The following is a 13,718-nucleotide window of genomic DNA, read 5'->3' as shown; positions in this document are numbered from 1 at the left end:
CAGGCGTGCAGGAAGCCCAAGAGACCTGGAAACGCTGACGGAAAGTCTCTGTGGGTGGAGAAGAAGAGGGTTTGGGTTTTTTGTTTTTTCTTTTTTTCCTGTGACATTTGGGTGCGCTCAGGCTGCATGCTGAAAACCACACAGTCAAGCATCTATTTAATTAAGAGAGGACTAATGTAATCATCTTCAGCAGTGATACAGCAACTTCCTTCCTTCAGGAGGGTTTCCCATGAACCCTGATCTGCCACCCCATCCCTCCAGTCCCATCGCCTTTATTTTTAGAACCACCAATCTGTTTGGGGGCTCCAGCAGAGTGTTATGTGCCCACAGCCCCCATAGGAAAGCAGGAGGAGAAAGGCTGTCCCTGGGGGAAGGTGGGAAAATACAGCCTGACCCGCGGGCTGTGAGGTTTGCACAGTTCACATGGAGCCATCGGCGCTCCCACACTGCAGGTTTCCAGCAGTGAGATTTGGGGCTGAGGATCCCAAAGAGGGATTAAGACTGAGCTATACCTGCCTGTCACCAGGGAAGGATGGATCCCTCATAACACTGCTCCAGTGCAGCAGATGAATGACAGAAAATGCATTTAGAATCATTCAGATTGGAAAAGCCCTCTCAGGTATCAGTGCTCTTTTGGAGGATAAGTGTGTCCTAATATCCAACCTGAACCTCCCCTGGCACAACCTGAGGCTGTCATCTCTCATCCTATCACTGTTACCTGGGAGCAGAAGCCAACCCCCACCTCATCACCACCTCCTTTCAGGAGCTTTAGAGTGGGATGAGGTTGCCCCTGCACCTCCTCTTCTCCAGGCTGACCCATTCCAGCTCTCTCAGCTGCTCCCCATAGGACACGTGCTCCGGATCTCTCACAGCTTCACTGCCCTTCTCTGGATGTGCTCCAGGTCCTCCATGCATGCAAGGCCATCCTTGTACATGCAAACAGATGACAAGCGTTAGCAGCAATGAGACATCTTGGGAACATATTTGTGATCTGAGACTAGTTTTCAGTGCTGTTAGCTGCTGCCATGCTGCTGCTGTCCTCTTGGGACTGCAGAGGATGGGTTCCACCACAAGAGGAAAGGAATACAGGGAATACAGGGATTTAGTGCTCCTCCCTATTCATGACCCATATTTGCATTCCTCTGCAAAAGCTCGAGGGGTTCAGGCCATCAAAGCAGCAGCCAGCAGCCATTCCCATTGGCTGAGTTCTCTCTCATGTTCTTGGGGCCTGCAGGTGATCGTGTACGTGGAGGATGTGAACGACGAGGTGCCAGTGTTCACCCAGCGGCAGTACAACCGCCTGGGGCTGCGTGAGACAGCCGGCATTGGCACCTCAGTGGCCGTGGTGCGGGCCACAGACAGGGACACAGGTAGGGTCTGGCTGGGCTGCAGCCCTGTGGGCTGGGCTTGGTGTCCTGCCTCATTGGGATGCTGAGTGCCATGGTTGTGCTCTTCCCCAGGGAACGGTGGCTTGGTCAGCTACCAAATCCTGTCGGGCGCCGAAGGGAAGTTTGAGATTGATGAGAGCACAGGTCTCATCACCACCATCGACTACCTGGACTATGAGACCAAGACGAGCTACCTGATGAATGTCTCAGCCACAGACCAGGCTCCACCCAACAACCAGGGCTTCTGCAGCGTGTACGTCAGCCTGCTGAATGAGCTGGATGAGGCCGTGCAATTCTCCAACAGCAGCTATGAGGCTGTCATCATGGAGAACATCCCGCTGGGATCCGAGGTGCTCCGTGTCCAGGCCCGCTCCATCGACAACCTCAACCAGATCACCTACAAGTTTGATCCCAACACCAACGCCCAGGCGCTCTCTCTCTTCAAAATCAACGGCATCACTGTAAGCAGGCGCGGTGCTGTCCTTTGGGCTGGGCTGTCCCCAGTGCCTTGGGGCTGCTGGGGGGACATGACTCTTGGCCATTGGCAGGGAGTGATCACGGTGAAAGGCCAAGTGGATCGGGAGAAGGGAGATTTCTACACCTTGACGGTGGTGGCCGATGACGGAGGGCCAAAGGTCGACTCCACGGTGGTGAGTGGCTCCTCTCCCCTCCCTTGGCCAGGTTATCACACAGGTTCTTCATAATGTTGTAATCATGTTGGCTCTTTTTGTGCAAGATCTGCTGGGTCTGGCAGACCCATTTCCACCCAAAAAACAGGTTCTGAAAACCCAGATATGGGGGAAATCCTGCATTTGCATAAGCACAGACAGCTGAGTTTTAGCTTCTGTGTGTCACAGGATCAGACTTCTCGTAACACATAAAACAAAACAAAAGAAAAGAAAACAAAAGACATTAAAACACAGCCCTGTAGACTTTACAGATCACTTACCAAAATACACCGGTTCTCAGGTAGGTAAAACTTGGTTGGGGGAGCTTGAAATACTTTGCAGTGCTGAAGGGCAGCGTTATATTTGGCAGTTTCAGGGGCAGCTGAGTGGGGCGATTTGCATCGCCCTGCCGCAGAGGGTGGCTCTGTGGGCAGGGATAAAAGTGTGCTGGTTTGGGCCAGGTGGGCCCCACAGGAGTTTCAGAGCTGGAGGCATGCTCTGCATTCCAAGACCCCATATCTTGGGGCACCTGCTGCCTCTGAAGGCAGTGCTGGAGGAAAGAGGTGGTGAGGGGAGACCCTGCCCTGGTGGGCTGGGATGCTCCATATCCTACTAACTTGTTTTTTTGTTGTTTTCTCTGCTTCTCCTCCCACAGAAGGTAAGCACATGTGCCACACCACCATCACTGTCGGTGGCAGGACCTGTCCCAAGCACCAAGCTGCAGGTGCCATCTGCAGAGGAGCAGCTGCAGAATTCACCAGGCTCTCCCTGAATCTGATTCACCAACAACCACAGCAGCTCCATTCAGCCCCGCCACACCTGTGGCCGAAGGAAGCCATAAATAGAGTCCCGGGAACAGAACTGCTCTTCCTCTCCCACTCATGCAGATCTTCAATTGCAAAAGGCGATGAGAGCATTTCCTCCAATTAATGGTGGCTAAAGTAGCCCACTCCCTTGTCACCTCCAGGATGGAAAATCCAGCAAGCTCGAAAGCATGATCTGGGTTTCCTCTGCTCTGCTGCCAAGGGTGAACCCACACCTCTAGCCTGCAGTATCTGTGTGCATTCCCCCATGTCCCCCATGGGGACAAGACCCCACATGTTTTGCTGGCACTTTTGGGGGATGGAGGTGCAAGGACTGAGGGCTTTCTGGGGGTCTTACCGGGGTCTCACTTCTGCCATGCCCACAGGTGACCATCACGGTCCTGGATGAGAATGACAACAGCCCACAGTTCGACATCACCTCCGACTCATCCGTCAGCGTTCCAGAGGACAGCATGGTGGGCAGGAGGGTGGCTGTGGTCCTGGCTCGTGACCCTGACGCAGGCAGCAATGGGCAGGTGAGACAGTGCATCCTCCCCCAGCACCACTCCAGCCCCTTCCCCTGCCCTGTGTCCCCTTCATGCCAAGCATTGCCTGAAGGCTGTGGGTGAGGCCGGGGGAGTTTGCTTTGGGGAGGCTGAATACCCCTGACACACACCACACTATGCCTTTGAAGATGCTCTGAGACATCCCAAGGTGCTGCTGGGTTTACTCCCGTAGGGGATCTCCGAGTCACATCACCTGCTGATGATTTTCCTCTGTCTGCTGGCCGCTTCCAGGTGACATTCTCACTGACAGCAGGGAATGTGGGGCAGGCGTTTGAGATCCGCACCACTAACAACACCTATGGAGAGGTGCTCGTGGCTCGGCCGCTGGACCGGGAGCTGCTCGATCACTACACCCTGCGGGTGAGCCGAGCTCTGCCATGTTCCCCTGCCCTTTGTGCTTAGAAATGGCATTTTGGAGAAAAATTGCCTACCACCACAGATCCAAGCTTCAGATGGTGGCGTGCCCCCCCGGAGGAAAGAGCACACCCTGCGGGTCACCATCCTTGACGTCAACGACAACCCGCCCGTCATCGATAGCCCCTTTGGCTACAATGTGAGCGTGAGTGAGGTGAGCACCTGAGGTGAGGCGGCTCTGAGGGAGCTGGATAATTAAGCAATAAAACACAACCAAGCATGAAAAAAAGACAACTTATTTCCTGCAGGTTTAATTCCTGGGCCATGAGTTCTCCATTTGAGGGTGAAAAATGAAATATAAGTGATAGTCAGTGACACTTGGATGCGTGGGAGTGCTGCTCGTGATGAATAGTTTCGCATTAACATTATTGCCCTGTTAGGATTTCCTTATCTCTGTAATGCATGGTTGAAGCTGGTCGAAGAACAGAATTTCTCTTTTGATTTCCCCTGTAATGGGTCCATCTAGAAATAATTAGCTGAGCTCTGAGTGCATTACACAGCCTCCACCTTGAGGTTTTTCACTTAAAGAGCCCAGATAGTGCCAAATGCATGGCTGTCTGCAGCAGGAAACTCAAGGACTTCATCCCAACACGCTGGCCGAGGTGTACAGCCTCTGCTTTGCTGGGTGCCGGGATGAAGTTTGGAGCCTAGAGTAGCACACTGCCTGGGAAATCCCACTTTATATTAGAATGATGATACCAATATCATGAATGATGTCTTTTCTATGTCATATCATGCCTCTTTGTGTGTACACCTGCAGAACGTCGGTGGGGGCACGGCAGTGGTCCAGGTGCGCGCTACCGACCGGGATGCTGGCCTCAACAGCGTCCTGTCCTACTACATCACCCGCGGGAACGAGGATCTCACCTTCCGCATGGACCGAGTCACCGGCGAGATCGCTACACGGCCCTCCCCACCAGACCGTGAGCGGCAGAGCTCCTACTGCCTGCTGGTCACTGTGGAGGACGAGGGCAACCCCTCACTGTCGGTGAGCCGCTGGGGTGCGGGTTTGGGGGCTGAGCACCGGGATGCTGCATGGGGATGGATACAGGAGGGGGTGGATGCAAAGTTCTGTGGTGATGCTTTGACGGTTTGGCCATACGTTAGCGTGTTGCTTCAGGTTGTGCTTTGGAGTCCATCCTTGGCACATGTGATGCCTTGGACCCTTTCTGGTTGCTTTGAGGTGTTTTCAAAGGTGCTGCCTCATCGCTGCTTTCAGCACATGCCCTCGATTGTGTCTCATGCGCTGTGTTTCATACCCCCAACTCTGCTCTGAAGTGGTTTAAGCAGAAGTTCTGAGCTCTTTCATATCTCAGCTGAAAACTCCAAGCATCCCCATGGGCAAGCAGGGGTTGTCCTGCCCACCAGCTCACACCAAAACAGAGAATTGTCTCAGGATGCTGAACCCAGCAAGATGCATGAGCAAACACCCATATGCAAGTGTACATTGCTCCCAGCACAGCATGACCTCGCTGCCATCTCGCCTCGCCTCCACCTCACCCTTATCTCTCCCCATCTCACGCATCTTCTGGCAGCATGCTGGCTGCAAAGCCCTGCTCTACATTTGGAGGAAACTTGCTGCAAGCAGCAGCACAGGTTACAGCTTGCAAATCCTCACACTTCTACCCGCCCAGTGGCTTGCACACCTCTTTGTGTCTTTTTCTTAAGCCGGACTATGGGTTAAAGCTTCCTCCTCATAAAGGCACAGCCTTTCCTTGATGGCTTTGTGCCACTGAGGCTGGACAGCCTTCTGCATTACGAATGCTGTGCATAGACAGGTTTTTCTTGCATGGCTCCAGCTGTTTTAGTGCCCTAGGACTGCTCAGTTTTGCAGTGAAGGTGATACCAGTGCAGCTGCATGCAGAGCCAGAAAATCCACCAGCACTCTGCAGACAACCTATCTAACTCACTAGCTTAAAAAAAAAAAAAAATCCTTTTTTTTTTACATTTTAATCAGCACTGATAATGGCACAAACAGAAAGATGAGTCCTACTGCTCTGAAGCTGAGTACAGAATCACAGCACAAGCAGCCCTCTGGCTGCAGGCTGTGCCAGCAAGCAGTGGGGCAGGAGGGCTGCGGCAGGATTGAGCCTCTCCCCTTCCTGTTTTGCAAAGAAACCCTTCGTGTAAAGTTGGCCAGTGCCTCTGTTTTGTCTCGCAGTGCTTCGACTACTTTACCATATGCTCCTGGAAAGGATATGCTGTCCAAGCGAGCAGGATGGGTAAGCACCACGCAGGTGGAGCCCCTGACAATAAGTTAAGTACTGGGGGAAGCAGGCAGGAGGAGCTGGAGATGCAACTCCTGGGGCCCAGAGCTGCTCTTCCTTCCATCCTCTGGGATTTAGGCACAAGGTGAGATCCACAATGAAATGTCAATAGCATACATCCTCATACAGGCTGCGCACAATCGTCCCTCTCTGTGCTCTTTGCCACGAAAATAGGCAGTAAAACCCAAAGCCCGAGCAAGAGAGATCACTGGGACAGGAGAAACGGGCAAGACTCCTGGGCTTGACTTGATTTTTTTAAGGCACTTTGCTGTTGTTTGGTTGTATTGGCATCCTCCCCTTTTCTATTGTCTGGTGCATAATGACAACCGAGATCAGGCTCTTTCCATTGTCCTCTCTGCAGTGTTCCTCCTTGTAATGTGAGGGAAAACCAGCAGCTGCTGTCCAGGCACTGGGGAGAGGAAGGTGTGGAGGTCTTTATTCTATTTATTTTTAATTTTCCTGCTGGGGGTGGTTGGGTGGGAGTTGCTGCCCGCTCTGGCCGCATCCCCTCCTGCACAACCACAACACAGTGCCCTCTTCCGTTGCATTGGCCATGGGGCTCTTCAGGCTTTTAAGGAATTTGGTGAATCAGGAACAGGGTCTGGAAAAGGGGGCAGGCAGCAGGTGTTAGTGCACCAAGCATTCAGCAGGGCAGTCATCCATGCGTTCCCACAGCAGCCGCAAACAGAGTAGATGTGAGGATACTCACCCAGAGTGGGAAAGAAGCACTCCCCAGGGCCTGGTGGGGACAGCGGGGTGCTGGGCTCGGACAGCAGGTGTCGGCCGGACTCAGAGAGCTGCCGTCCACCCAGGTAGGAGAGCTGGGGTCGGGGCCGCTGCTCAGCACTGCTCACAGGGAGCGCCTCGAAGACAGGGTTCTCAATGCCCTGGGCACTGCTGCAGGAGAAGAGAGGGAGTGAGGGATGCTACAGGGTCTCCTTATTGCAAAGCCTTCCAGCACGTTGCTTTCTGCATTGACAACGTGCATCTCTTTGAACTGAGGATGCTCTGTGCGGGGAGGGCACGGAGCACAGAGGCACAGTTGTGTGGAGTGGGGCCAGAGGATACAGACACTCATTTTATTGCCCTCCTGCAAGGCCTGGCAGGGTGCAGCTGATGGATCCCTGTGCGAGCATTGCATGACTAAAATCCCCTCAGCCCTGCCTTAGGGCTGACAGCCAGCTCTGATGCTCTGGCTAGGGGGCTGTGGTTCTTTGTGGAAGCACCTGGCTGTGTGGGATGGTGGAGCCACTAAGATCCTACTTTTGCTGAAAAGTTTCATTCTCATCTATTCCCTTCTCTGAAAGATGTCCTTTTTGTAAATCTGGGAGGAAGCTGAGGTTACACTGCTTTGGCAGCATTCTGCCACAGGTGATCTGCGTTTGTATTTCAGGGTCCTGTTTCACACTGGTGGCTCAGGGCACAGGAAGTGACAGAGTGGGTTTGACCTCAGCTGCACCCCAATGGGAGGCTGAGAAGGACAGGGTGGTTTCTGGGGTGCTGGGGATATGGGAAAGCACATGCTTACCTCTCCATTCGGACCAGCTCGTGAGCACCTGCCAAAGGCAAAACAGCATCAGCATCACCTGCCTGCACCCAGCATCATACCCACCCTGTGGCAGCCCCCTGCCCAAGTGTTCCAGCAACCCCCCCCCACCCCTAGCATCAAGCTCTGGGACTTTGCCTCCCCCCTGCACACCCTTCTGTGGGTGTGTATTTTGCAATATTGTGGGTTGGCTGTGCTCGTTTCATCATGGCTGAGGATGGATGTTGAAAGCATGGTTCCTGTCCTCATGCTGGCATTGCTCCACTGCTGCTGCAGAAGCCACTTCTCCAAGGGCTTCCATTGTAGCCCTTTCACTGCCCAGTGGCTTAGTGAGCAAAACTACATGCCCCATGGTGTCCCAGAATGGGTCCCCCTGGTCTGTGGATGGGGAGCACCCAGATGTACGTACGTCTGTGGCTGACCGCTTGCCGCTGCTTGTAAATCAGGAGCAAGATGAGGGGCAGGCAGAGGATGCCCACAATGCAGGCGCCCGTTGCCAGCGCAGCGGCTGTGATATCTGCAATAGCAGAGCACTAGAGTAAGGGTTGGATCTCACACCAGTTTTAGCAAAATGGATTTATCAACCAGCAAGAGGGGCAGACAGAGTGACTGCACAGCTGCACCAGCTCTGAGGGCTGCAGGATGGGTGTACCTGGGTTCCTGCATGCCTGGAGCGAGCACCCAGCCCTCAGACAGCATGTGAGCTGGGAGAGCATGCACTGCATAGGGAAGAGGTGTTCTCTTTCTTCATTTACCTTTGCTGGTAGCAGTGTGAAAGGTGCAGTTCTGAAGTGCTCCTCTGCCTACGAAGGAGAAGACCAAACTACATAAGACCTCAGGAGCTACTTCAAGTAGCATCTACCAGCTTCCCTTTGCCCAATGAGCTTGAGAAAATCAGATAAATGGAATCACAGAATCATTCAGGTTGGAAAAGCCTTCTCAGCTCATTCAGCCCACCCCCACCTGTCCATCACCCGCATCCCTCAGTGCCATATCTCCATGGCTCTGCAACACCTCCAGGACAGTCACTCCCCCACCTCCCTGGGCAGCCTGTGCCACTGCATCACCACTCCTTCAAAGCAGTGGCATCATGGGATCCATCCCCACGCCAGGAGCCAGCCCTTCCCGAAAGCCAGACCAGAGCCAGAACAGCGCCAGCGGCTCCTTTGCCTGGCCCCGCAGCCTCTTATACTAGGATTTGTTTTCCTTTTCTCCTGCAAAAGGTCAAAGAAGATCACTGAAACTATGTAACACACTTCTAATTGTGTCTTCCTGCTTCCACTGATATATTTTTCCTTTTTTTTTCCAATTGGGTTGTTTCTATGCTCCCCATCCCTCCTTCAACCCTTTGACATCTGCTGCTCTCCAACCCCCATACCCCAGTGCACCCCACCTGGAGCATCCCATGCCTCTGCATCCCTGCTCACCCCTCTGGATCTGGAGCTCTACGAAGCCGTGAGCTACGTGCAGGGTATGGACCTTCCCGTGCTCCCGCCGTGTCTCCATGGCGTAGCAGCAGTAATTCCCGCTGTCCTGCATTGTCAGGTTCATCACCACAATGTGGAAAGCCCCATGATGGTCAGGGACGAACTCCACGCCACGGTGACCACCTGGTGATCCATGGGGGAACCTCACAGTGCTGTTGGCAGAGGTGCCGTGGTGCCGGCCGGAATCGTGGCGCAGCTCCTTCTCAGTCAGGTTGCGAATGTGTCGCTTCTCAGAGCAGCTCTGGTCACCGTTGTTGCTGAAGTACCAGGTTTTGAAGATCAGGTCGTGGTGGTCGGTGAGTGGTCCACTCACTTGGCAGCTCAGGGTGACGTTCTGGCCCTCAGGGCAGACGCAGAGCGTGTATGGGGCTGTCACCAGGAATGCTGCTGTCCCTCCTGCCAGCAGGAGAACAGGGTCACCGTGAGGATGCAAGGGGCATCACCCACAGGGACCCGAGTGTGGGCATCTGCTATGGCACAGTGATGGCCAGGAGTCCTTCTCTCCTGTGATACGAAATTTGAGGCTTGGGAAGATGCTGAATATCCTAAAAAGGGGGGAGATGGGAAACATAACCTGCCCTTCTTCTGTAGCTCCAAGCATACTTGAAAGTAAGCACTGAGCATCCTCTAACAGCAGCAGGTGGCCTGAAGGTTGTGGGGCACAGCTCAGGTGGGGAGCACACTGTGGGGCAGCAGGTGGAGGTCTGGGCTAAGGGGCAGTGGAGCCCTGCAAAGGGTGCAAAGGGAGCCGGAGGGGAAGCGGGGGAGGGGATATGGCTGGCAAATGAGGAAATACGAGTATCTTGGTCTGGTTGCATCGCACTCTGCTGCTCCTGTTTCCCCATAGCTTGTGTCAACAGCTGGTTAATAGGGGGAAAAGAAAAAAGAAAATAGTAGGAGAAAAAAAAAGGAGAAGAAAACAAAAAAAAAAAAAAAAAAAAAAAAGAGAGAGAGAGAGAAAAGATATAGGAGGAAGCCATGCCCCTGAGAAGAGGCGGGGAGAGGGTCCCACCCTGCTTGTTTTTCAGTGCTGCAGAGCAGAAGGGGAACTGGCTGCTGCAAGGAGCCTGAAACCAAAACTGCTCACAGAAATTCCTCCCCTGCTCAGCCAGGGGCACGTGAGGGGCTGGAGAGTTGCACCTTGGGTTTTGTGTGTTTTTTTTGAGGTTCTCAGGGATGTTTAGAGAAGAGGGCATTAGGACAGCATGCTCTTGCATCTCAATAACATCCTGTTGTTCCATCACTGCGCCGTTTTGCTTCGAGGTTTTTTCACTTGCTATATTGAGCAGGCTGCAAGAAGCCACGGGTGTGCCGAGTGTCCCACAGGTCACCCTCCAGCTGAGACAGAGCTCCCATCACCTCCATCCCAACTGAGTACCTTCCGCAATGCAGGGCTTCTACCATCACCGTGCTGAGAGAGCGAAAGTGAAAATGCTCCACGTGCTGCTCCTACCCCACTTAAGCCATGTGCCCCACAGCGAGCCCCACAGCCTGCCATCGGCACAAAGGCACCTCCAAGGAGGCCGTGCTACCTGCACCACGGGAAGTGCCCCATTCACAACACGGCCCCAGGAGCCTGGAGAAGGGAAGTTGGGGCTCTATTGGAGGAAGTGTCTGCCACAGCCTTTGTTTTCCCAAAAAAAAGAGCGGCCGTCCCTCTCATCCCAACTGGCTTGGTTTGGAAGCCTGTGCCCTAGTTGTGTTTTGCCCTGGTGGCAAAGGGAGTATCTAGGCACTGGGTTGCTTTGGAGGTCCATGCCCAGTAAAAGTGGTCCAGGGATGCTGGGAGCAACTGGGATGGAAACTCAGTGCTTCCCCATGGCAAAATGTTAAGTGAGAGCATTTGTACCAAGTAGTCTCATGCAGCCATGCCACGAGGCTGTTGTCATCATGCTGTCATTGTGCTTTGGAGCTCTCAGCTGGCTGAGCACAGGGCTGCACCTACCTTGGCACAAGTCTTTGCAGCAAGGAGGAATAAGGAAAGAAAGAAAGAGGATGCAGGAAAAAAAGCAGTGTTCTTGGCCCTTATCTCCCATGGAGCCAAATGGCTCTAGTACATGGTAGCTGGGGGGCAGTCCCTGATATGTGGTGTCCATCCCAGGGACAGCATCAGGGAGCTGCTTTGACCTGCTGCCAATGCAAACCTGTGTGGCTTTGCCCTTTTGTTTTCTTTCCCAGAAAAACTCAAAGCAAAACTGCAGTGGTGGCACGTGGCAAACCACCAGCTTCCTTGCTTGCCCCCAGCTGCTGCAGGTCACAGTTCAGCCCCAGACCAGGGACGGGGCCACAGCACCAGGTTTCTGCTTGGGTTATGAGTTTGGAAATTGGGATTCTGCCTTCCCCATGGAGGAGAGGGGCTGATCTGAGGCATCATCCACGGTGCTACCATCCTAAAACTGTGTAGGAGCTGGATGTCTCCAAGAGCTCCACTTCTCAATCCAGCCCAGCTAGCATTAGCTGGGCTGTGGAAAGTTTTGGCGGGCATGCTGTTGCAAGAAGCTCCATTCTTTTGGCGCTGGGCTAACGCTGAGCATCCAAGGTTGTATAAAGAGGGCAGAAAGAAGCACCAAGAGCAGACAAACCTCTGCGTGCACAGCCCTGCCGGAGCTCCTTCCCCAGCCCCAGATGTGTCCTTTCAGTATTGCCCATAGCACACCCCAGATGCAGGAAAGCTGCGGCTGGGGTGCAAAAAACAAATGTGCCTTCTCCCTTGTTTTTAAGCACACCTCTGCAGGCAGCAGCCAGCCTTTGCAGCTGGGCACCATTTCTTTCTGGGGATGTGCCAGCAGAAACGTGTGTTGTTCTGAGATAGAAGGAGAAGGCGAGCCCAGTACGGAGCCACTTGGCACATCCCTTGCGTGCATGCACAAATGCTGCACGGCAATTACAGTAGAGCGGAGCATCTGTGCAGAGAGCAGCTCCAACACACTGCCTGCGTGCATTGCTTCCTGGCCCGGCTGAGCTCGGGGTGCCGGCGGGGGGCTGCCTTCATGCTGCACGCGTCCCATCCCAGTGAAGGAAGAAGGATGAAAAATAAACAGCTGGCGAGCAAAGGTTTACAACAGCCACTGCCCCATGGCCCCGTTTTCCCATCGCCTGAAACTCCGCGTCTGGAGGCAGCGCTTATCCCCTCTGTCCCAAAGCCCCGAGGAAGTTAAGAACCCCCCAGTCCCTCACCCCGGTAGGGCAGCCCGCAGTGCTGGAGGAGAAGGAGCGTGGCTTACCGTGGGAGGTGAGGAAGGAGAGCAGCCCCAGCAGCAGCTTCAGCGGCGCTCCTCGGGGGTCCTCCATCGCCGCACAGCCCCGGAGCAGCGCAGCGCAGCCCCGCCGCGCCCGCCTGAGCCGTGCACGCAGGAAATTTCGTTCTAGCCGGGGAGAGAAGAAGTGCGAGCACCCCCAGGAGGCCAGATGGGGCAGGGAGCGGTGCCCAGTCCTGCCTGATTCACTTCAGCAGAACGCACACCTCACTTGGAGTTCGTTTCTCTGCCGTGAGAGGGGTGGGCAGGTAGCCAATGACTTGACCAGGCTGGTGCTGTATAAAGGATGAGCAGGAGGGGGGAAAAAAGGGCAACTCAGGGAGATGCCATACTCCATAGCACATCCTCTCCAGAGCATCACTTGTGAACATCCTGAGCACCACACTGCTTCAAGCATCTTGGTGAGGAGGGTGCGATGCGGTTGTGGCTTCACAGTAGATGCTTCCACAAAGCTGTTATCAGAAATGTAACCCTTGTCTGGTAGAGAAGAAATTATCATTGGGTGAAGGTGTTTGCAGGGTTTTTTTGTGACAGTCGTGACCTCAGAGGAAGTTGCAGCCAGGCTGGCTGCAGTATGGGCAGATTTTGTGTGCAAACCTCTGTCCTGGAATCAGTGTCCCAAGTCCCACCCCAACAGGACAAGTGGAGCAGTTGGCATTGGTAGGGCAGACCCCAGCCATCCTGCTGCCCAGAAACATCTCATTTGCTCCTCATCCCCTTCCAAAAAAATTTCTCATCCATCCCAAGACTCTGCTGGAGGGGTCCTACCACCATCTGAGCCATTAGGCATGGTGGCATACTCCTGTCACCTCCCTACTCCCAGCTGTGTGTCCATGGGTGACATGACCAGAGGACATGGGTTGTCTGAGATGCTCATTTTTGTTCTTCCTCTAAGCCATAGCAGAAGCAATTCTGCGTATTTTCCATCTTAGTAATCGTGACCAAGGTGTCCCCAGTGTCACAGTGGGAACCTGCTAAGACCTACTCACAGACAGCAAGGCACAGTGGGGTTCAGTGTCTGGCTTTTCCTCTGCCACGGGCTTCTGCTTGGAGTTAGCAGCAATGGGAAAAAGCAGGAGAAACTGAGATGTTACTGAGATGTGTTGTGCTTGAAACAAGGTTGGGATTTAATATGTGCATGCTTTAACTCTGTACCTAACTCCTAACCACTACTAAATGTTGCCTTGTGCTGGAGGTGTTCCTGCAGCCCCACATCACTTTGGTTTAGGGCAATGCTTCATGCATCCTGCTTGCAGCTCTCGGCAGGGCTAACCGCACATTGCTCTATGACCCAGGCAGGTCAAGCTTTGCTCACCACGGGC

The 13,718-nt window shown here is 53.9% G+C and overlaps 2 protein-coding genes across 7 annotated transcripts in view; one reads left to right on the top strand and one right to left on the bottom strand.

Moving 5' to 3' along the window:
• Nucleotides 1-13,718, top strand: part of CDH23 (cadherin related 23) — a 129,658-nt gene that overhangs the window by 98,882 nt on the left and 17,058 nt on the right. For 3 of the 6 annotated variants that reach the window (XM_048947159.1, XM_048947160.1, XM_048947158.1), the window contains exons 30-33: nucleotides 1,235-1,370; nucleotides 1,461-1,849; nucleotides 1,937-2,038; nucleotides 2,712-3,250. In XM_048947159.1, the coding sequence (XP_048803116.1) occupies nucleotides 1,235-1,370; nucleotides 1,461-1,849; nucleotides 1,937-2,038; nucleotides 2,712-2,828 (744 nt within the window). In that variant the 3' untranslated portion in view covers nucleotides 2,829-3,250. Of the gene's footprint in view, nucleotides 1-1,234; nucleotides 1,371-1,460; nucleotides 1,850-1,936; nucleotides 2,039-2,711; nucleotides 3,396-3,656; nucleotides 3,786-3,864; nucleotides 3,994-4,599; nucleotides 4,828-13,718 lie in introns of those variants that run through there. The other 3 variants (XM_048947157.1, XM_048947156.1, XM_048947161.1) reach the window with 2 other exon arrangements.
• VSIR (V-set immunoregulatory receptor) lies at nucleotides 5,117-13,714 on the bottom strand. Its single transcript, XM_048947164.1, has 7 exons — nucleotides 12,364-13,714; nucleotides 9,080-9,535; nucleotides 8,408-8,455; nucleotides 8,062-8,169; nucleotides 7,635-7,662; nucleotides 6,816-7,003; nucleotides 5,117-6,707 (listed from the first exon to the last, which is right to left on the bottom strand). Exons 1-7 carry the CDS (start codon nucleotides 12,428-12,430, stop codon nucleotides 6,670-6,672), a joined length of 933 nt encoding a protein of 310 aa, XP_048803121.1. The 5' UTR covers nucleotides 12,431-13,714; the 3' UTR covers nucleotides 5,117-6,669.

Source organism: Lagopus muta, chromosome 5 (genome assembly GCF_023343835.1).
Source record: "Lagopus muta isolate bLagMut1 chromosome 5, bLagMut1 primary, whole genome shotgun sequence".
Classification (NCBI taxonomy): domain Eukaryota; kingdom Metazoa; phylum Chordata; class Aves; order Galliformes; family Phasianidae; genus Lagopus; species Lagopus muta.
Note: the sequence above shows the minus strand (reverse complement) of the source record. Positions and strands in the feature narration are given on the sequence as shown.

Coding starts and splice junctions, on each gene's coding strand:
- VSIR (XM_048947164.1), bottom strand. CDS start 12,430: ATGGAGGACCCCCGAGGAGCGCCGCTGAAGCTGCTGCTGGGGCTGCTC. Junction 7,663..8,061: donor GCAAGCGGTCAGCCACAGAC/GTACGTACATCT, acceptor TGCCTTTGGCAG/GTGCTCACGAGCTGGTCCGA. Junction 6,708..6,815: donor GTGCTTCTTTCCCACTCTGG/GTGAGTATCCTC, acceptor CCCCTTTTCCAG/ACCCTGTTCCTGATTCACCA.